The sequence below is a fragment of the Mustela nigripes genome, chromosome 17 (genome assembly GCF_022355385.1).
Source record: "Mustela nigripes isolate SB6536 chromosome 17, MUSNIG.SB6536, whole genome shotgun sequence".
Classification (NCBI taxonomy): Eukaryota; Metazoa; Chordata; class Mammalia; order Carnivora; family Mustelidae; genus Mustela; species Mustela nigripes.
In genome coordinates, this window is record NC_081573.1 from 16,659,970 (window position 1) to 16,682,945 (window position 22,976).

A 22,976-nucleotide genomic window follows, 5' to 3' on the forward strand; every position below is an offset into this window, starting at 1 on the left:
GATCCCAGAACGCTGGGATCATGACCTGAGCCGAAGGCAGCCGCTTAACCAACTGAGCCACCCAGGCGTCCCTAAAGGATAGCTCTTTACAGAATTTAAATTAATAAGTATAGAAAGAATGATCAAAAGAGAAGATCACCATTAGATAAACATCACAGTAATAATTGTTACAGACAAGAATGATCCATGGATGGTAAAATTAATGGGTGAAAATTTGATGAGAATAGTATTTTGTTTTAAAGTTTATTTAAGTAATCTCTATACCCTGAACATGGGGCTCAAACTCATGATCCCAAGATCAAGAGTCACATGTTCTCTGACTGAGTCATCCAGAAACCCCCATGAGAACAGTATTTTTGCATAGTCTCAAAGCATCTCTGCACAAGATACTTATTAATTAAAAAGAGAAAAATGGTAGTTTTACGAAGGAGAAACTTGGCAGATACCACCTTAACCAAGTGATCATAGTTAACCTACCAGTAAGAAATATATTGATAGCATTATAGAACACACTGAGAAGAATAGAAACATAATTTCTGTGATCTTTTAGCCAAAAAAGTCTGGTCTAAATTTAACTATGAGGAAAAAGCAGACAAATATAAATTGAAAGACATTCTACAAAATAACTGGCCAGTACTCTTCAGAAGTATCAAGGTCATGAAAGATAAAGAACAGTTTAGAACGATGTCTGATAGGAAGAGATGAGACAATTAAATCAATGTGGGAATCTGCTGTTGGATCCTGGAAAAGAAGAGGTTGCTGAGAAGACAATTAGCAAAATTTCGATAAGGTCTGTAAGTTAGTCAAAAGTCTTATATCCATGTAAATTTTTCCAATTTTTATCACTGTACCAAGGGCACCTGAGTGAAGAATATATGGGAATTCTTTACACTATATTTTTGATATGAAAATAAAGTTTTTTTAAAATGAAGAAAAAAAATTTTTAAAGGACAGTGGGCAAAAAGACCTAAACAGACACTTTAAGAAACAGGATATCCAAATGGCCAATAAAACTCTGAAAAGGTGCTGAACATCATTACCCATCAGGAAACAAAAGTAAGAGTGCAATGAAATTCCACTATACAACCACCAGAATAGTTAAAATAAAAGACTGACAATATCAAACAGAGATGATGAGGAGCAGCTGAAACTCTCATATATTGCTGGATGAATTGGTACAACCACATGACAGATTGGTAGTCTCTATCAAATATATGCCCACTGTATGATCTAGCAATTCCACTCCTAAGTATTTAGCCAAGAGAAAAGTGTTTACATGTTCACCAAAAACATAAAATGTTCATAGCAGCAATACAGTAAAAAACTGTTAATCATCATGTGTCCATCAATAGTGTAAGCAATTAATAAATTACAATATATCCCCATATGTAATGAGAACTAAGTACAACAACATGGATGAATCTCAGAAATAAAGTGGAAGAAACCAGGCATAAAAGAGCACATGCTATACAATTCCATTTATATAAAAGTTCAGGAATGGGTAATTGGTGGTGACTTCTGAACAGGGATTGTGGGAGAAATAACTGGGAAGGGGCATGAAGTAATCTTCTCGAGTGCTGGCAAAGTTCTTAATGTTCATTTAGGAAATTGTGATAGAGCTCTATTCTTAAGATTTGTGTACTTTATATATGCTATATGTCATAAAGTGTTTTAAAAAAACTATCAGAGCCATGTTTTGTTAGGGACATGGAGCAATGAGATGTTTCAAACATTGCTGTGCAAGCATAAATTTGTGCACCCATTTAGGTAATCATTTTGGTACTATTTAGTAAAGTGCAAGATGTCATATGACCCAGAAACTCCATTGTCAGGTAGATGAATTCATGTACCTGTATCCTCTGTAAAAGAATGCTGTGGCAGCACTGTTTATAAAGTCAGAAACTAGAAATAGCTCAAACGCCTATGGTTAGTTGAAGGGATGAATAACTGGTATACTTCGAAGGACAGAATATAATATAGCAAAGAAAACAAATGAACAACTACTATATATGATAATTCCCCAAAGCATAGTTCTACAAATAAAAACAAAAGAAAAGAGACAATATGATAGCAATTGTGAAAGTTTTAAAATGAGGGAAAAATACACTATGATACTTAGGTAGACCACTAAATGAAAAAAACTCATAACGTTTATCCAGTCACCCAATCATAATCACACGAACACCACGGGGACATAGAGGTAGAGGTACCCACCACTAAAGGAACAGGACCACACACCCAGGGCCTCAAATGGTCACATGAGCACGATCACACATTTACCAAGAGGACATTCAGTCACAACCACACTGCCACAAGCACATGACACCTGCAGATCGTCGCACAGTCACAGTCACATTAACCACAGATAAAACCACATAATATTCACATGTACCCCCACCTGTAATCTGCAGCACACCGTCAATGTCGCACGATCGCACACCCTTACGGGGACAAACGCTGTATCACATCCACCGAGTCACACACTCCCCACAACCTCATACACAATGCCGCACGTGTTCCCAAATCACATACACACACCACCGGGTCCCCTCCAATCATACCAGCACAGTCACGGGCTCCCAGACTGGGCTGCACACTGGTAATCACTGGAAGCACACACTCACCATAGGAACAGATAGTCACAAGCACACGATTATTCACCACATACCACCAGATACAATCCTATAGTTTCAATCTAACTTACCCCGCAGTACAAAGCCGAGCCTCCGGCTCCGCCCTCTCCTGCGGATCCTCACCTCAGGCCTTCCAAGCTTCCAAAAACAGTAGCACGCCCCACAAGTGCTGCAACAGTTGCAGACCTGTGGGTCCCTCCAGCGCGTGACTTTCAGGCTGAATTCACGCGAGAATCTCAATGACGCTATGGAGCCTTCTGGGAAATGTAGTCAAAAAGTTACCTGCGGCGAGCAACATGGCTCCCGGTTGCCTGGTTTTCTATCAGGGGTTAGCTGCAGCCCCGCTTGCTTAAAGGATTGCTCCCCCTCATGGAACCGCGCACCGGAGGCCACGCAGAGCCTGGTTCAGCCTTAGGCAGTGGCTTCCAAGGAAGGCCACTCCGACGTGTTTGAAATCGGGTTCCTTCTCCGACCCACCGTATTATCCCCAGGATACGGACTCAGGAAGAGGAGGGCTAGTTTGGTTTAGGTAAGATAATGCGCTCCATTGAGCCTTCTGGGAAATGTAGTTCGGAGCGGAGAAAGCGTTGGATGGGCGGTTTGAAATTCGTCTTGTTTCTTAACAGCTTGTGCCTCGCTGCACCCCCACGAGACTTTTGGGAGTGTCTCTGCGTCCAAAGATGCGCAGGCGGCCTGGGTCGCCTTTTTGGCCTTTGTTGGGGCGTGAGTTTGGCTTGCGGTTGGTTTCTCAGCGCGGAGGAGTTGTGGGACCAGAGCTCCGGAGACTGAAAGCTGGGGTGGCCGAAAAGAAGGCGATTAGAAACTTACGGTGGGATTGGGGAGGAGAAGGCGGGACTGCTAAACTTGACACGGGGTTGTGGAAGCCAGAAGGGAGAGGTTTCCGAGGTTACGAAGAGGGCTGGTATTTTTCTGTGCTACTAATTTCTGTATGAAAGTCAGGGCCTGAGGACGATGATGGGGCGATGAGACAGCTTTTGCAGGGAGCAAGTAGTGAGATTCACGGTGTGTGTGATTTAGAATGTTGCGGGTCGTAGAAAGAGGAAGAAACGGGACGAGAGAGAGAAAGAGGGAGAGAGAGAGAGAGAGAATGTAATGGGTTATTTAAATAAGTATCACTGTATGTATGGCTGGGATGCTATCTCGGAGAGTAATGGCTGAGCCACAATGGTAAAACAGTAACAAGGATAGATTTTCCTAGGACTTTTTTTTTTTTTTTTTAATTTGATGGGAGAAAGTTTACATAATTGAGCTAAAGCTTGACTTTTGTGTAAAAACAATAGCATTATTATAATAATGTATTGTTATTATTGTAATAAAGAGCATTTTTATGAAATTGAAATAAAAGTAGCATTGTTTTTTTAAAATAGAAAGGCTGTTTGAAAGGAGCTTTTTTTTTTTTCTTTTTTAATGGGGTTCTTGCTCTTGCTTAGCGTACACACCTTAGAGACAAAGCATTTCAGTCTTTTGTGTTCTTTTGAGTGTCCTGAGGGAGGGGTGTAGGTCTAAGCGAGCTGAGTTATGAATTTCTGGACTAAGGAGTCAAGTGGGAAGGGTAGTGTCGACCACCGCAAATGTCAGAGAAGTGAATTCCCATTTTCTTAAGAAAAAACTGGTCTTAGATCAAGGAATGTAAGTTTAAAGTTTCTCAAGGAGCCTACTCAGTTAAACTAATAATTACCTCTGGTTACCCCTAGGCCAGGTGGATTTTGTTGGTTATAAAAATAGGTTGCTCCTAATTACACCTAATTACAAAGGTATTTTCTCCAAGTAATTTACTACAGTTGCTTTAACATAGTTTTATTATATTTTATTTTTTTGAAGATTTTGTTTTTAAGTGATCTACACCCATCATGAGGCCTGAACTCAAAACCCAGAGGTCAAGAATCACATATTCCACTGACTAAGCCAGGCAGGTGCCCAACATAATTTTAAATAAAAGAACAAAGTCTAAAATTCATGTAAGTTTTATATATATAGACAAAACCTTGGAATAGGATAAAATTTTTCAGGATAATCTTAGCAAGAAATAAATAAAACCTATTTAAGTAAAAATTTAAAACCTTATGAAGATAAAGACTTAAATGAAAAGTTATACCATTTTCTTGAATAGAAATCCTTTGTTATAAATGTCATTTAAATTAATTTATGAATTTAACCTCCCTCTGAAAATAATATCTTCTCTAGATAGGTAAATTTCAAATAGGGGAGTGCCTGGCTGGCTCAGTCGGAAGAGCATATGACTCTTGATTTTGGGGTCATGAGTTGAAGTCAACATTGAGTATAGAGATTACTTAAATTTTTTTTTTTTAAGATTTTTATTTATTTACTTGACAGACCGAGATCACAAGTAGGCAGAGAGGCAGGCAGAGATAGAGGAGGAAGCAGGCTCCCCGCAGAGCAGAGAGCCCGTTGTGGGGCTCGATGTGGGGCTCGATCCCAGGACCCTGGGATCATGACCTGAGCCGAAGGCAGAGGCTTTAACCCACTGAGCCACCCAGGCACCCCAACTTAAATACTTTTTTAAGAAGTAAAGTTCAAATGTGAAAATAAAGGCAAGAATAGGCTGGAAGAAAAAAAAAAAAAAGCAATGTGGGGCAAAACATGGGGCTAATCTTATGATAACAGAACATATTCTAAAAGTTCAAAAATTCTAAAAGTTCATCTGACTGGACAGACCAGTGGGACAGAATAGAGAATCCAAAAATAGAACCAAATAAAAAATTTTAGTGTATGGTGAAGGGGGCAGCTCAGATACCCTCTGAGGTGAATGGGGAAAAGGTGAACTTTTCAATAAAGGTAATAGGAACAACCTGATAGACTTTTTAGGAAAAAGAGAGTGGATTATGAATACAGAGTTAACTTCAAATGGGTCAAAATTCAAAACTGAAAACTTAAATTACAAAGACTGAAAACTTGAGTGAATTACTTTATAACCATGGAGGGGAGAAGGCCTTTTTAACTTCAAATTCTAAGATTAATTATACCTTCTAAATGAAAAAAACAAAAAAAAGTTAAAGTGACAAACTGGAAACATTTGCATTTTATGTAGCAAACAAATGGCTAACCTCCCCGATAAATAAGGAACACCAAAAAAAATTGATTGAAAAACTAATAACCAAGTAAGAACGGAAACAGAGATTAACAAATAGTATACAGAACATAGTCTATAGGTTCTCAAATGTATGAAAATATGCTCAACCTCATTCATAATCAAATAAATTCCATTAAAACCGTATAGAGATACTGATTCCTACGGACTAGAGTGGCAAAAATTCCGCCAGTTTGAAAACCTATATTGCTAGAGGCCTGCAGATTGGTACAAACTTATTGGAAGGCAATTTGGTAACATCTTTCAAAATTCCAATTGCAGGGGCACCTGGGTGGCTCAGTGTGGGTTAAGCCGCTGCCTTCGGCTCAGGTCATGATCTCAGGGTCCTGGGATCGAGTTCCGCATCGGGCTCTCTGCTTGGCAGGGAGCCTGCTTCTGCCTCTCTCTCTCTCTGCCTGCCTCTCTGCCTACTTGTGATCTCTCTCTGTCAAATAAATAAATAAAATCTTTAAAAAAAAAAATTCCAATTGCATTTAACTTCTCACTGAGCAATCTCAGTCTGAGATTTTTATCATATAGCTATGGTGATGTATATCCAAGACTATTCATATAGCAGTCTTTACAATATTGAAAATCAGCCATAAATAAATAATTGAGCATAATGCAACATTATGTAATTGAAGAAAAACTGAGAACACTGTCTATGGCCTGATACAAAAAGCCTCCAAAATATATTAAATAAAAACAAAAACAAGATGCAGAACCTTATGTTATACTGTTCTAATTTTTGTATAAGAAAGGGGGGAAATGGATAAGAATAAATACTTGTATTTGCATAAAGAACTGAAATTTACAAGAGAAACTAATAAAAGTGATTTGTGTGGCAGCCATTGAGGGCAAGAAGGTAGGTAGAGACAAAGAAGGGCATTTATTTTTCACTGTGTACTTTTTTGGGACATATTCTTTATATTATGTATAAATTTATGAAAATAAGTATGTTTTTATTCATTGTCATTTTTTCCCCTTATCTTTTTAAAGTTCGATTCTGTCCTTGGTCATCTTCTTTTAATCTGTACTTTTTTTTTTTTTTTTGAACACCCTTATCCATACCATGGCTTCAACATTTACTGACTTATGAGCAACAAGTCTGTTTCCACTATAGGCCAATCATTTTTTTTTTAATTATTATGGAAGTTATACATAAGATTAAAATTTACCATTGGGGAGCCCGGATGGTTCAGTTGATTAAATGTCTGCCTTTTGGCTCAGTTCATCACCTTGGAATCCTGGGATCAAGTCCCAGGTCAGGCTCCCTACTTAGTGGGGAGTCTGCTTCTCCTTCTGACCTTCCTCTCTCTCATGCTCTCTGACATCCCCTTACTCTCAAATAAATAAAATCTTTAAAAAAGAAAAGATAGGGGATGCCTGGGTGGCTCAGTCAGTTAAGCGGCTGCCTTTGGCTCAGGTTGTGATCCCAGCGTCCTGGAATCAAGTCCCACATCAGGCTCCTTGCTTGGTGGGGAGCCTGCTTCTCCCTCTGCCTCTGCCTGCCACTCTGTCTGCCTGTGCTTGCTCTCTCTTTCTCTCTGACAAATAAATAAATAAATCTTAAGAAAAAAAAAAACATGGGGTCCCTGGGTGGCTCAGTGGGTTAAAGCCTCTACCTTTGGCTCAGGTCATGATCCCAGGGTCCTGGGATCTAGCTGTGCACCTGGCTCTTTGCTCAGTGGGGAGCCTGCTCCCACCTCCGCCCCCCTGCCTCTCTGCCTACTTGTGATCTCTGCCTGTCAAATAAATAAATAAAATCTTTACAAAAAAAGATAAAATTTATCATTTTAACCCTTTTAAAATGTACAGTTCAGTGTCATTAGTACATTCCCATTATTGTGCAATCACCACCACTATCCATCTCTAGAAATTTTTCATCACCCTAAACTTAAAACTCTGAACCCATTAAATGATAGTTAGCTGTCCACCCTCCCTTCATCCTGTAACCATTATACTACTTTCTGTCTCTATGAATTTGACTGTTTTAGGTTCTGCTCAGGGAAGTGAAACCACACAATATTTTTGTGTGTCTGGATTATATAACTTGGCATGCAATATTTTAATGGTCCATCCTTGTTATAGTCTATATCAGAATTTAATTCATTTTGGATGCCTGGGTTGCTCAGTGGGTTAAAGCCTCTGCCTTCAGCTCAGGTCATGATCTCAGGGTCCTGGGATCGAGTCCCACATCGGGCTCTCTGCTCAGCAGGGAGCTTGCTTCCCCCTCTCTCTGCCTGCCTCTCTGCCTATTTGTGATCTCTCTCTCTCTCAGTCAAATAAATAAATAAAATCTTTAAAAAAAAGGAATCATTTTCAAGGCTGAATAATATTTCACTGTATATTTATACCATATTTTGTTTATCCATTTATCTGTTGAAGGACATTTGAGTTGTTTCCATCCTTTGGCTACTGTGAATAATGCTGCTGTGAACATGGCTGTAAAGATATGTATTTGAAGCCCAGCTTTCAGTTTTTTGTGTGTATACCTAGAGGTAGAAATATTAGATCATATGGTAATTAAGTTTTTAATTTTTTGAGGAGAAATTCTCATACTGTTCTCCTCAGTGGCTGCACCAATTTACGTTCCCTCCAGCATTGCATAAGGATTCTAATTTCTCCATATTTCGTATTTCATCATAATTTATCCATATTTCACCAACACTTGTTATAATCTGGGTTTTTTTTTTTTTTTTTTTTTTTGCTAACAGCCATCCTAATGGGTATAAAGGGTGTCTCACTGTAGTTTTGGCTTGTATTTTTTATTTTTTTAAAGATACTATTTATTTATTTGACACAGAGAGAGATCACAAGTAGGCAGAGAGGCAGGCAGGGAGAGAAGGGGAAGCAGGCTCCCTGCCGAGCAGAGAGCCCGACTCGGGGTTCAATCCCAGGACCCTAAGATCATGACCCGAGCCAAAGGCAGAGGCTCAACCCACTGAGCTACCGAGGCGCCCCTTGGTTTGTATTTTTTTAATGATTAATAATGTTGAGCATTTTTTTGGTGTACTCATAGGCCATCTATATATCTTTCTTTGGTGATGTGTGTATTCAATTCTTTGCTATATATATATATATTTTTTTATTAATTTTTTATTTTTTATTTTATTTTATTTTTTTTAAAGATTTTATTTATTTACTTGAGAGAGAGACAGCGAGAGAGAGCATGAACGAGGAGAAGGTCAGAGAGAGAAGCAGACTCCCCATAGAGCTGGGAGTCCGATGCGGGACTTGATCCCGGGACTCCGGGATCATGACCTGAGCCGAAGGCAGTCGTCCAACCAACTGAGCCACCCAGGCGTCCCTAATTTTTTATTTTTTATAAACATATATTTTTATCCCCAGGGGTACAGGTCTGTGAATCACCAGGTTTACACACTTCACAGCACTCACCAAAGCACATACCCTCCCCAATGTCCATAATCCCACCCCCTTCTCCCCAACCCCCTTCCCCCTTAAAGATTTTATTTATTTATTTGGCAGACAGAGATCACAAGTAGGCAGAAAAGCAGGCAGAGAGAGTTGGGCGGGGGTGGGGGGGGAAGCAGGCTCCCTGCCGAGCACAGAGCTCCATGTGGGGCTTGATCCCAGGACCCTGAGATCATGACCTGAGCCGAAGGCAGTGGTTTAATCTGCTGAGCCACCCAGGCACCCCAATTCTTTGCTATATTTTTTTAATTGAGTTGTTTTATTGTTATTGAGTTATAGTTCTTTATATATTCTGAACAGGTACATGATTTGCAAATATTTTCTTCCATTCTGTAGATTATCTTTTCACCCTGTTGATAGTGCCCTTTGTTGTGCAAAAGTTTAATTTTGAGGAAGTCCAATTTAACTGTTTTGTTGCCTTTGCTTTTCTTTTTAAATTTTTTTTTAGAGAGAGTGAATGAGTGTGTGAGAAGGGAGGCGCAGAGGTAAAGGGAGAGGGAGAGAGAGAATCCCAAGCAGGCTCCATACCTGACATGGAGCCGGGTGCAAGGCTCGATGTTGGGCTCAGTCTCATGACCCTGAGGTCATGACCTGAGCTGAAATAAGGAGTTGATTGCCCAACCTACTGAGCCCTATGTTGCCTGTGTTTTCAGTGGCATGTTCAGAAAATCATTGCCAAATTTAATGTCATGAAGATTTTCCCTTATATTTTCTTTCAAGAGTATTATAGTTTTAGCTTTTTTGTGTGAGCCCTTTATCCCTTTTAGGTTAATTCTTTTATATGGCGTAAGGTAGGGCCCAACTTTATTCTTTTGCATGTGGATATCCAGTTTCCCCAGCACCATTAGATTATTTCCAGGCTTATGCTAACATATTTACAATATCATATTTACAATATCCTGGTTATTTTGAGGGTTTCCAAGGTCACTCTAAGGTTTGATGATTCGGTGAAGGAGTTACAAGACCCAGAGAAACTGTTATATTCATGGTTATGGTTTATTACAGGAAAAGGATACAGATTAAAAACCAGCAAAGGAAAAATGAGCATAGGGTAGGACCCAGGAGAGAATAGCCATAAGTTTCCAGTTGTCTTTCATCGTGGAGTTGCGCAGAGAGAACTTAATTCTCCCAGCAGTGATATGTGACAGCACCTGCAAAGTGTTACCAACTAGGATCGCTTACTTGAGCCTTGGCATCCAGAGTTTTTGTTGCGGGTGGGTCACACGGGGATGAACACTCAGATGAATGACCTTAGCTATTCAGGCTCTAGTCCCCCAAAGGTCAAACTGATACAACATAGCTCAATACCCCAGGCATACAAAAACAGGTATTCACCATAAATCACGTTGTTAACATAAACTATCTGGTGTGGCTTTAGCTTTCAGAGATTCAAAGACACCTTTATTAGGAAGGATTATCCCAAGTACTCAGAGGCTGTCTGCCAGGAGCTGGTCAAGCACCAGTCCTTTCTTTGAAATGTGTAAGGTTTGAGCATCCCAAGCTTGCCCTTACTACACACTTGTGTAGATGGTTTTGCATGTATGTACTAGTTTATGAAAAATCCCAAAATTGGAAGTGCTGAGTCAGAAGTTAAATGTATTTATGATTTTGACAGATAAAAGTTGCTTGCTATTCAAAAATGTTAGCCCAGTTTATTGTCCTACAAGAAGATAAATGAAATGGCCTTTTTTCTGTTTTACCATAACGTCCATTTATTCAGTGAATATATATTGAGTGCTAATTATACAGTAGACACTCAAGATACATCAGTAAATGAACAGGAATCCCCCATCCTTGAGATTTCTATGTAGTATTGCAAGAGAGTAGAGGGTTGAAAGAGATAGTAATCAAATACATAAACTGTGTATGAGATCAGATGGCAATAAATGGTACAGAAAACAATAAAATAGAAAAAGCAATAAAGAATGAGAGGAGAGTTGCGACTTGACATAGAGTTGTCAGGGATGATCTCACTGTGAAGGTCAAATCTGGCAAAGGTATGAAAGGGGAGAAGGGAGAGAATCATGGAAATTTGGGAGAAGACCATTCTAGGCAGAAGACAGCCAGCACAAAGGCCCTAAGTGGGGCCCAAACTTGAGGTTAAGGGCATAATCCTCTAGACTTCTGTAATCAACTGCAAGCTCAGGGCTCCCCATGGCTACCCTCACTTTTAGACAGCTGCCTACAAATGTGGAGTCCCATAGATGCCCTTAGTTTTGATAACTTGCTGTAGCAAGTCTTGGAACTCAGGAAAACACTGTACTTATTGTTACAGTTGTATTGTAGCAAAAGAATACAAATCAGAACCAGCCAAAAGAAAAGACACACAACAGAATCTGGGACTTAGATAGTCCGAAATGTCAGACCTTCTGCATCTCCATGGGTGTATTACCCTCAGATGTCAGTGAGTGGCATTATTCATGGAGTATTGCCAACCCAGGAAGCCCACTCAAGTTTTTATGTCCAGAGTTTGTTTTTTTTTTTCAAAATTTTTTATTTATTTATTTGACAGACAGAGATCACAAGTAGGCAGAGAGGCAGGCAGAGAGAGAGGGGGGCGAAGCAGGCTCCCCGCCGCGCAGAGAGCCCAACACAGGGCCTGATCCCAGGACCCCGAGATCACGACCTGAGGGGATGGCAGAGGCTTTAACCCACTGAGCCACCCAGGTGCTCCTATGTCCAGAGTTTTTTTTTTTTTTTCTTTTTTTTAAAATTTATTTATTTGACAGAGAGAGATCACAAGTAGATGGAGAGGCAGGCAGAGAAAGAGAGGGGTGTGGTGGGGAAGCAGGCTCCCTGCTGAGCAGAGAGCCCGATGTGGGACTCGATCCCAGGACCCTGAGATCATGACCTGAGCCGAAGGCAGTGGCTTTAACCCACTGAGCCACCCAGGCGCCCCTATGTCCAGAGTTTTTATCAAGACTTCGTTACATAGGCACAACTGATTGAGTCATTATCCATGTGAACAAAGTTGATTTCCAGCCCCCTCCACCCCCTAGAGGTTAGGGGTTTGTATGGCTCAAAGCCCCAAAGGTCTAATCACACAGTTGGGCTTTTCAGTGTGGCCAGTCCCCACCCTGAGTCATCTCCTTAGCATAAACTGTTGAGAGGTCCACCATTAAGTCACCTCGTTATCATAAAGTATCAGAGCTGGGGCCTACCATGAACAGAGACTCTCCTGTCACTTGGTAAATTGTAAAGGTTTAGAGGTTACCATCTAGGAGCCCAGACAAAAGTTTGGGGGAAAGTTAATTCTTCACTACATATCCTCTCAGTAATCTTGAGGAGTTATGTAGTCAAATGCAACAGGAAAACTAATTCAGGTTTTTGTTTTGGCTTTTTTTTTTTTTTTTTTTTTTTTTTCTGAAGACATTCCTCAAGTTTTTTATTTTGTCTATACCTGTTAGTTAGCTGTTCTCCGGGGATATTATCTTATAATCCTCTTGGGCATTTTCCTACATTACTTTACTGTGTGGAGTTCCTTCTGCCCTTGATATCTATCATCTCTTCCTTTCTCTTGAGCTACTGCAGTTGTCCCTTGAACAACACTGATTTGAGCAGCCGGAGTCCACTTCTGTATGCATTAAAAAAAAGTATATATATATTTAGAATATATATATATATATATATATATATAGAGAGAGAGAGAGAGAGAGAGAGAGAGAGAATGGTACTATAAATGCATTTTCTTTTTTCTAGCTTGTAAGAATATCGTATATAATACATATAATGTACAAAACATGTGTAATCAGCTGCTTGTCATCAGTAAGGCTTCTGGTCATCAATAGGCTATTAGTAGTTAAGTTTTGGGGAGTCAAAAGTTACAGAGGATTTTAGACTGCATGGGGTCCGTACCCCTAACCCCTGTATTGTTCAGGGGTCAACTGTACTTCATTTTTGTGGAATACATCCTCCAATAATATCCTGGATAAAGTGTTTGGGTCCCTGCATGAAAAAAATGTCTTTATCTTGTCTTCTCACTTGATTAATAATTTAGCTAGTTTTACACTTCTAGGTTAACATTTTTTTCCCTCAGAATTTTGAATGCCTTGTACTATTTAAAGATTTAAAGATAGTGTCCATGCTGGGAATTCTGTGACCTTTGGATACTTGTCCTTTTGTATAGGACAGGTTTTTTTCCTCTACTTAAGATGTTCTTTTTATCCCCGGAATTAAGAAATTTAACAACGATATGCATTATTATGGGTCTTTAAAAAAAAAAAAAAAGCTGTTTGGGGGCACCTGGGTGGCTCAATGGGTTAAAGCCTCTGCTTTCTGCTCCGGTCATGATCTCAGGGTCCTGGGATCCAGCCCCGCAATCGAACTCTCTGCTCAGCAGGGAGCCTGCTTCCCTTCCTCTCTCTCTGCCTGCCTCTCTGACTACTTTTGATATCTGTCTGTCAAATAAATAAATAAATAAATAAATAAAATCTTTAAAAAAAAACTGTTTGGAAGGACACTGTTTGTTTTTTTTTTTTTTTTTTAAAGATTTTATTTATTTATTTGACAGAGAGAGATCACAAGTAGGCAGAGAGGCAGGCAGAGAGAGAGAGAGGAGGAAACAGGCTCCCTGCTGAGCAGAGAGCCCGATGCGGGACTCGATCCCAGGACCCTGAGATCATGACCTGAGCCGAAGGCAGCGGCTTAACCCACTGAGCCACCCAGGCGCCCAGGACACTGTTTTTTAATATGGAGATTCATAATGTATAGTTTTAGGAAATTTTCTTTATTTTTTTGAAATTTTGTGCTCTCAATTTTTATCATTCTCCCTCTCGTTGTCTTTTTATTTATTATAAACATTTCAAATATATACAGAATTACAGAGAACTATATTTAGATAATTAGCAAGCATTTGGAATCTATCGTCTTCTTTTCTTTTTCTTTTAAAAACTTATTATTTTTTAGTAATCTCTACACCTGGCCTGGGGCTTGAACTCTCAATGAGATCGAGAGTCCCATGCTGTAATGACTGGGCCAGCCAGGTGCCCCTAATCCTCTTATTTTCTAGTCTTTTCCCCTGCTGTTGGGCTGACCAGTGATGAGGGCAGCAAATAATTGCACAGAGAGTGGAGCAACAAGTAGGACCGAGTTCATTCACTCTCCAGGGGAGGAGAGGGGCTAGACATCCTGAGAAATGTCAGCAGTTTCTGTCAGGCCGACTGAAGGGGATTTGAAGGATGTAAGAGGGTTCTAGCTGGGGGCGCCTGGGTGGCTCAGTGGATTAAGCCACTGCCTTCGGCTCAGGTCATGATCTCAGTGTCCTGGGATCGAGTCCCGCATCGGGCTCTCTGCTCAGCAGGGAGCCTGCTTCCCCCTCTGTCTCTGCCTGCCTCTCTGCCTACTTGTGATCTCTCTCTCTGTCAAATAAAATAAATAAAATCTTAAAAAAAAAAAAAAGAGGGTCCTAGCTGTGCCTATGGGAGATGGGTGTGGGGAGTGGGTGGCCAGGTAGAGCAGGAGGTGGGAGAGGGGGAGAAAATCCCAAGCAGACTACCCGCCGAGCCTGGAGCTTAATATGCGCCTCAATTGTAGGACTGTGAGATCATGACCTGAGCTGAAGTCAGATGCTCAACTGACTGAGCCACCCAGGCATGCCTCCCTGGACTCCCACAACTTGTTTTTTTTAAGATTTTATTTATTTGACAGAGATCACAAGCAGGCAGAGAGGCAGGCAGAGAGAGAAGAGGAAGCAGGCTCCCTGCTGAGCAGAGAGCCCGAACAGAACTTGGTTTTAAATATATATCTATACCTCAGAGTTTTAACAATTAACAATTTTAGTTTTCATTTGTTCTTGCTGGAATACAGAAATAAGATTGATGTTTATAAGTTGACCTTGTACTCAGTCTTGATAATGTCATTTATTAATTTTAGTTTTTTTTGGTAGGTTGTTTGGAGTGTTCTAGTTAGATAATCATGTCTATAGAGACAGTTTTAGTTCTTATTTCCATTTTTGATGTCTTTCCTCCTCCTCTCCTTCTCTTCCTACTCCTGCTCCTCCTTCTTTTTAAAAATTTTTTAAAAATTTCGGTAGTTAGGACTTCCAGGATGACATTGAATAGGAGTAAGGAGAGTGGATGTCATGTGTTGTTCCTGATCTAGGACAGGAGACAATTCAGTCTTTTTTTTTTTTTTTTTAAAGATTATTTATTTATTTATTTGACAGAGAGAGAGATCACAAGTAGGCAGAGAGGCAGGCAGAGAGAGAGAGAGAGAGAGAGGAGGAAGCAGGCTCCCTGCTGAGCAGAGAGCCCGATGCGGGACTCGATCTCAGGATCCGGAGATCCTGGGACAACTTTGCTGGGTAGAGTATTCCTGGTTGGTTGATTTTTCTTTTCTTTCAGCACTTTTTGGTATATTAATTGTCCCACTCTCTTCTGGCCTGTAAAGTTTCTGCTAATAATCTTAGGGGGATTCCTTTGTGCGTAACAAGCTCTTTTTCTTTTACTGCTTTTAAGATTCTCTCTGTGCCTTTAACTTTTGACATTTTATTTATTTACTTATTTTAAAATATTTTATTTATTTGAGAGAGAGAGATAGAGAGTGCACTAGAGTGTGGGCAGGGGCAGAGGAAGAAGCAGACTCCCTGTTGAGCAGGGAGCCTGATGTGGGGCTTTCTATCCCTGGGCCCTGAGATCATGACCTGAGCCAAAGGCAGACGCTTAACTGACTGAGCCAACCAGGTGCCCCTAACTTTTGACATTTTAATTATAATATATCATAGTGTGGGTCTCTTTCAGTTGTTCTCTTTTGGAAATTTCTGGGCTTGCTGGATCTGGACGTTTGTTTTTTCACCATGTTAGGGAAGTTTGCAGCTATTATTTCTTTGAACAAATTATTTGCCCCTTTCTCTCTCACTCTTCTCCTCTGGGCCCCTATAATGCAAACGTAGTTCTACTTAATGATGCCCCTTAAATCTCTTGTAAACCTTTTTCTTCTTTTTTTCTTTTTGCTTCTCTGAGTAGATGAATTCTGTTACCCTCTCTCTCTCTCTTTTTTTTTTTTTTTAAAGATTTTATTTATTTAACATACAGAGATCACAAGTAGGCGGAGAGGCAGACAGAGAGGAGAAAGCAGGTTCCCTGCTGAGCAGAGAGCCCTGCTCGATCCCAGGTCCCCGGGATCATGACCCGAGCCGAAGGTAGAGGCCCTAACCCACTGAGCCACCCAGGCGCTCCAATTCTGTTACCCTCTCTTTATGTTCACTGATCCATTCTTCGGTTTCAGCAAGTCTGCTCTTGAATCCCTTTGTTGAATTTTTCAGTTCTATATTTTATTCTTCTGTTCTGTCTTTTATGTTCAGTACTTTCTTACTGAAAGTATTCAGTAAGTATTCATTTTCTTTACTGAAATTCTCACTTTGTGCATTGTTTCCTGACCTTAGTGGGCATCTTTATAACTATGATTTTGAACTTTCTATTAGACAGATCATTATGTCCTTCTCATTAAGGTCTATGTCTACGATTTTGATCTTGCTTTTTTGTTTGGAGCACATTTTTCTGTTTCTTCATTTTCCTTCACTGTGTTGGTTTCTATGTATTTGATAAAACAGCCACTGTAATCAGTCTTGAGTGGCTTTGTTTAGGAGATGAACCATGTCTTAGCCCTTGGTTGTTTCTTAAACCTTTATGCTTGTCCAAGCTTTTTCTAAATAGCTCCCAGTTTTTAAGAGTGTGCCAAGACCTATCAGTGTCCCAAAGGGAAGAATCTCAGTTAGCATCTAGATACAAGCTCATTGGAACTACACCCTCAGCAGCAACTCTTTCGGGAAAAGACTGGGGAGATGAGTGTTTCTGTCCTTCCTCTGCAACAGAGCCCTGGCAGGATAGCCAGTTAAGTTCCTTAGTTTGCTACTGTCTTATTGAACCAATGAACATAGCCCCACTGGCCACAAGACAATCAGAAGCAGACAATCAAGGGTTGTGTCTTCTGGACAGCATCTACCACAGTCAGAGTGCCAGATGTATACACAAGTTCCTTTCTTGGAGTCCCCATTAACCTGTGTCAGGGAAGAGGAACAACATGAAGATTGTGTCTGGTGGTATCCTCAGTCTCTGCAGAGAAATGTATTTGGCCTCTAGATGTTTGCTAAATTAGAAGACTACCCCTCAGCCTACAGCTTTTAAGATGACCAGATAGGCTTTTTTCGTGGTAAGACTGGGAGTTTCAGTCTTCTACCTCTGTGCTAAGCTTTTAGGGGATGGATGACTGAGCCTATTAAGTATGGTTTTTTAGTTTGATATAGTCTGTGGGTCTCACGGATACAATCACCATTTGCTTTCAGAGCTAGATATTTTGAGGGACTATTTCTCAGGTATAAGTCTTTTTTTTATTTTTTATTTTATTTGTTGTTGTTGTTTTAAAGATTTTATTTATTTGACAAGTAGAGATCACAAGTAGGCAGAGAGGCAGGCAGAGAGAGAGAGAGGAGGAAGCAGGCTCCCTGCTGAGCGGAGAGCCCGATACTGGGCTCGATCCCAGGACCCTGGGATCATGACCTGAGCTGAGGGCAGAGGCTTTAACCTGCTGAGCCACCCAGGCACCCCATTTTTTTTTTAATGTAAAAATGCAGGTTTTATTTTTACTTAATCTTAAAATGGTGAGAGCTGATAATCAAGAACTTATAGGCAAAAAAGAACTTTTGTTTTCTCTGTCTTAGCTAAACAGAAATACACACAATGCGGCATTTTCATTAGAGGTGACTTGCTTTTTTACATTTCACACAAGAATACAGTATTATCCTTTTTCGAACAAAATGCCCAGATTACTAAGGAAACCATCTTTGGAGGAAGTGTTTAATAAGCATATTTTATTTAAATAAATCCTCTAGGAGGAAATGGGAGAATTCACTGCCTTTACTTAGAAGAAGGCTGTGTAAGTAGTTATCTGTCAAGTTTATCTGTGCAGCTCATCAACGTTTCCTCAATGGAAATATCAATATTTCCACATCACAGTTCCCAAAATGGCTTTAAAGTCTTAAAATTCTGTGTCTCCTTTGGCTTCCTTCTCTCTTGATTCTTCCCAGGCTTTATTAGTGGTTTGCTTCATATCATCATCTCTAGCTTCATAAATTTCTTTAGAACATTCATCAGTCCCTCACTAGGATCTGTTTCAGTGTCATAGGAGGGCAAAGACTTTGCCTTCTTTCTTTCTCTTTGCATTCTTTCCTTCTTTTCTTTTTCTTTGCATTCTTTTTCAATCTGAATAAGGTAGTCCCACCGTGAGTTTTCTGCTTTCTTTCTACATAAGAACTGTATCTGTCTTGACTTTTTTTTTTAAAGATTTTATTTATTTATTCGACAGAGAGAGATCACAAGTAGGCAGAGAGGCAGGCAGAGAGAGAGAGGAGGAAGCAGGCTCCATGCTGAGCAGAGAGCCCAATGCAGGACTCTATCCCAGGACCCCGAGACCATGACCTGAGCTGAAGGCAGCGGCTCAACCCACTGAGCCACCCAGGTGCCCTGTCTTGACTTTTTTTGAACTGCCTTCCACAGAGATGGGTTTTAAGTGGTTATTCACAATCGTGGAGTAACTCTTCCCATTTAGATTCTTTTTTTTTTTTTTTAAGATTTTATTTATTTATTTGACCGAGAGAAATCACAAGTAGTCGGAGAGACAGGCAGATAGAGAGAGGGAAGCAGGCTCCCCGCTGAGCAGAGAGCCTGATGCGGGGCTCGATCCCAGGACCCTGAGATCATGACCTGAGCTGAAGGCAGCGGCTTAACCTACTGAGCCACCCAGGCGCCCCCGCATTTAGATTCTTTATCAAAAGATCAAATAACTTCTCTGTGAAATGCACCTGCATATTCTCAGTGGGGACTTGATGAACCCCAGTTAAGGTAATATAGATTTTCACAAACTTATCTGACTTAACCCATCTGTAATTATTGATTTTCACTGTATATCCTGTTGTAATGGGATCAACCATAGCAGTTGGCTTTTCATTGTCAAGAAGTTCTGCTTTTGGGGCACCTGGGTGGCTCAGTGGGTTAAAGCCTTTGCCCTTGGTTCAGGCATGATCTCAGGGTCCTGGGATCGAGCCCCCCTCATCAGGCTCTCTGCTCAGCGGGGAGCCTGCTTCCCTTCCTCTCTCACTACCTGCCTCTCTGCCTACTTGTGATCTCTATCAAATAAATAAATAAAATCTTAAAAAAAAAAGAAGTTCTGCTTTTCTCTGTGATTTCTACTTCCTCTTGTTCTTGGTTTCTATCTCTGTCTTGGATTTTTCAGCTGTAAGGGTATCACGTACTCTTTTTCTAGAGGCCTTTTCCAGCAGCACTTCACCTCTTCTAGATCTTTCTGTAGCTCTTCAATGCTGAAGCCCTTGTCAGGCTGATCAGGCAAAGCCTGAGCTGCAGACGCAGGGGAGAGAGCAGGACACACCACACCAAATGCGCTTACCTGGATACTGGCCCCACTAGCAGGAGTCGCAGTGCCCCAAGCCTGAGCTCGCACCAGACCCGGTGTGAGACATGGCCCCCAGATATGTCTTTTTTTAAAAAAAGACTATTTATTTGAGAGCCAGAGAGTGAGCAGGGGGAGGGGCAGAGGAAGACTGAGAGAGAACTCTCAAGCAGACTCCCTGCTGAGCACAGAGCCCAACTTGGTCCTTGATCTCAGGACCTTGAGACAGGCTTTGAGCCTAAATCACAAGCCAACCGCTTAACTGACTAAGCCACCCAGGTGCCCCTCAGGTATAAGCGTTAATACTGTTGCACCATACATGTGGTCCAAACCGTTCCCTCATTAGGGAGAAGCTAGGATTTGAGTTTTCTCCTGATGGTTTGCTACTGTGCTGGGTTGAGGTATTTGTGAAGATTATGTGTCACCCTAGGAAAAGAGAAATGGGTTTTCTCTTGATGCTTGATGTATACCTATAAACAAGGTCAATCACCTCATTTCTGGATTTTTTTTTTTTTTGAGGGATTTATTCCATGTGGAGTTGTAGATTTGGTGTGTGTCCAGGAGGCTCTTATTTACCCTCGTGAACTAGAACCATCATTGGCTTCTTAATCTGAATCCACTTTCCAAGGGTTCTACTGAGTGAATGAGCAGAATGTGACAAGTGCAGTAGTGGCTTGAGTATGACAGTAAGTGTTCACTTACCATTCTCAGTCTTTGCTTATAACAATTCCAGCTCTTCCCATCCTGCTGATACCAAATAAAAACCATTCCCCCATAGTTTGAACCTTCTTGGCTCCTAGTAGTCGTTGCCCCTGGTCTGGGAAGTGATTCTTTTTTTCTTTTTTTAAAGGTGTTTTTATTTGAGAGAGAGCATGCACATGTGTGCACACAAGTGGGGGGAGGGGCAGATGGAGAGAATCTTTAAGCAGACTGCCTGCTGAGCCCACAGCCCCTGAGATCATGACCTGAGCTGAAACAAGAGCTGGACATTTAACTGACTGAGCCACCCAGGAACCCCTGGAAAGTGATTCTCATAGATCCTGTTAGCAAGTTTTCTCCTCTCAAAAGTTATTTATCGAAATTACTAAAAGTCAAGAGCATGGGGTGCCTGAGTGGCTCAGTGGGTTAAGTCTCTGCCTCAGGTCATGATCTCAGGGTCCTGGGATTGAGCCCCGCATTGGGCTCTCTGCTCAGCGGGGAGCCTGCTTCCCCCTCTCTCTCTGCCTGCCTCTCTGCCTACTTGTGATTTCTCTTTGTCAAATAAATAAATAAAATCTTTTTTTAAAAAAGCATAAAAGTATGGGGTAGTCTGAAATATTTATATATTGTGTTGTGTGTCATGTGGCCATTTATGTGCTGGGCTTTCTGAATTTCCAAATATGTATCACCCCACCTTTTACCCATAAATTGTTATCTGACTGAGATTTAGGATAGTTAAGATGTATGGAGTCCACATTCTACTTTTATTATAGATCAAGGCAAATTGGAGTATGGTCACTGTGGGAGTCCAATGAGCTTTGTTTGGACTCCAGAAATAAACATCGTGACAGCAGCAAAAACAGGCTCTGAATCTCCAAGTTCGTGTCATGATCTAGACAGAACATTGGGGAACACATGGTCTATGCAGACAGGCAGATTCTATAGTGAAGAGAAAAGAAGTGGGGCCAGGACACCTCATGCCTTTTCTTCCAAACTCTTTGTATTAATTTGGATCCAATGTGAAGACAGGAGACTACACATTAGTTAAAACAGGAGATGTTTAAAGAATTATTAAGCACCAATAGTACTATAACTATTAAGATGGAAAGGGACTGTAAAGGGACTCCAGAGCTGAGGCAGAGTACTCAAGGATGGACAGACTTGGAAGGGAAGAGGTTCACATTTCATTGAAGACTACTAGCTTGTAGAGAAGTTTGCTGGATTGCTCAGGCCAGATGTGATTCATAGTCCTTAGGCAGTTAAGTGAGCAGAGCGTAAGAGATAGGCATATAGAGGGTCTTTGGGGCACCACTGTGGACACTCCTGGAACCTGGAGCTGTAGAGAACTTTCTCTGCAGGAACCTAACACATATCCATGAAGGGGTTGGGCCAGAACAGCTCCAGGTAGCTATGTGGAACAGAGGTCAGATATTTGCTTGCATGAGCCCCCCAGTGTGCATGTATAGGCCTATGAAGAGGATACAGGGAGTACAGACCTAGTTGGGGTATAGACACATGTTTGAAAATCTGCTGTGATGCCTCTGACTTGGTCAAGAATGGAGAAAACATGGTGGCCAAAAGCTAGAGAAAAGCCTTCAGAGGCAGTTTGTAATGAAGTAAACTATGGGGCAAAACTTTAGAAAAGAAAACCTACTTCCAGAAACCTGGAAAAGAAGCCACACCAGAACTAAGGAGAACTCACTCCTTTTGTAATCTCTCCAGTACCCTCTCATGACCAAGCTTACCATTATGCCAGCTAGTTAAAAAAAAAAAAAAAAAAAAAAAAAGTTTAAAAAGATCTGTTATCACCCATCAGGCAACAAAAGGTTAATTTGGACCAGAGAGCAATAAATTCTCCAATCAACTATTTGGATTTACCTCTCTAGAAGAGAAAAAGTAGGACAAGAAGCCAGGAGTATTTAGGAGAAAAAAAAAATCTCTTCTCTTGAAGAATAGATGAGTGGGGGAAGATGCATTCTCCACTAACATTCACAAGCTTTTTCCTCAGTTAATTCAGTGAATCTGGCTGGAAGTAACCCTCTGAAACCCATAGTTTACTAGTATAGTCTTGCCTGCATCTTTTTTTTTTTTTTTTTAAGATTTAATTTATTTACTTGACAGACAGAGATTACAAGTAGGCAGAGAGACAGGCAGAGAGAGAGACGGGGGAAGCAGGCTCCCTGCCGTGCAGAGAGCCCGATGCCATGCGGGGCTCGATCCCAGGACCCCAAGATCACGACCTGAGCAGAAGGCAGAGGCTTAACCCACTGAGCTACCCAGGTGCCCCTTGCCTGCATCTTCTTGAGACCAGTGCCTCCATACTAACTCTTGCTACCTAGGACATCCTTTTGTTTTGTTTTTGTTTTTAAAGATTTTTTTTATGAGAGAGAAAGAGAGGGAGGGAGATAGTTGAGAGAACATGAATTGGGGGGTGGGGAGAGGAAGAGGGAGAAGCAGACTCCCCAGGATCATGACCTGAGCCAAAGGCAAACACTTAACTGACTGAGCCACCCAGGCACCCCCAGGACATCCTTTTGAATTGCTAATGGACATGTATAATTTGTCTCCAGAAGTCTCTGAAATGGGTCATTAATAACACATTAGTTAAAACTAACCCCAAGGTCTTGTTTTGCCCAAATGCCAACAATTCAGTGACAAAGATTCTTGGACCAAACTTTAGACTCCTGAACCTTCTCGAT

The 22,976-nt window shown here is 41.0% G+C and overlaps 2 protein-coding genes across 3 annotated transcripts in view; both read right to left on the reverse strand.

Moving 5' to 3' along the window:
• ZNF566 (zinc finger protein 566) overlaps window positions 1-2,717 on the reverse strand; it is a 29,748-nt gene extending 27,031 nt beyond the window's left edge. For both annotated transcript variants that reach the window (XM_059382971.1, XM_059382970.1), the window contains exon 1: window positions 2,705-2,717. The gene's annotated coding sequence lies outside the window, so the exon portion shown is untranslated. The remainder of the gene's footprint in view (window positions 1-2,704) is intronic.
• Window positions 2,718-18,218: 15,501 nt separating this feature from the next.
• LOC132005616 (calcyclin-binding protein-like) lies at window positions 18,219-19,102 on the reverse strand. Its single transcript, XM_059382974.1, has 3 exons — window positions 18,926-19,102; window positions 18,635-18,723; window positions 18,219-18,435 (listed from the first exon to the last, which is right to left on the reverse strand). The coding sequence occupies exons 1-3, from the start codon at window positions 19,100-19,102 to the stop codon at window positions 18,219-18,221; spliced, it is 483 nt and encodes a 160-aa protein (XP_059238957.1).
• Between the last annotated feature and the right edge of the window lie 3,874 nt (window positions 19,103-22,976).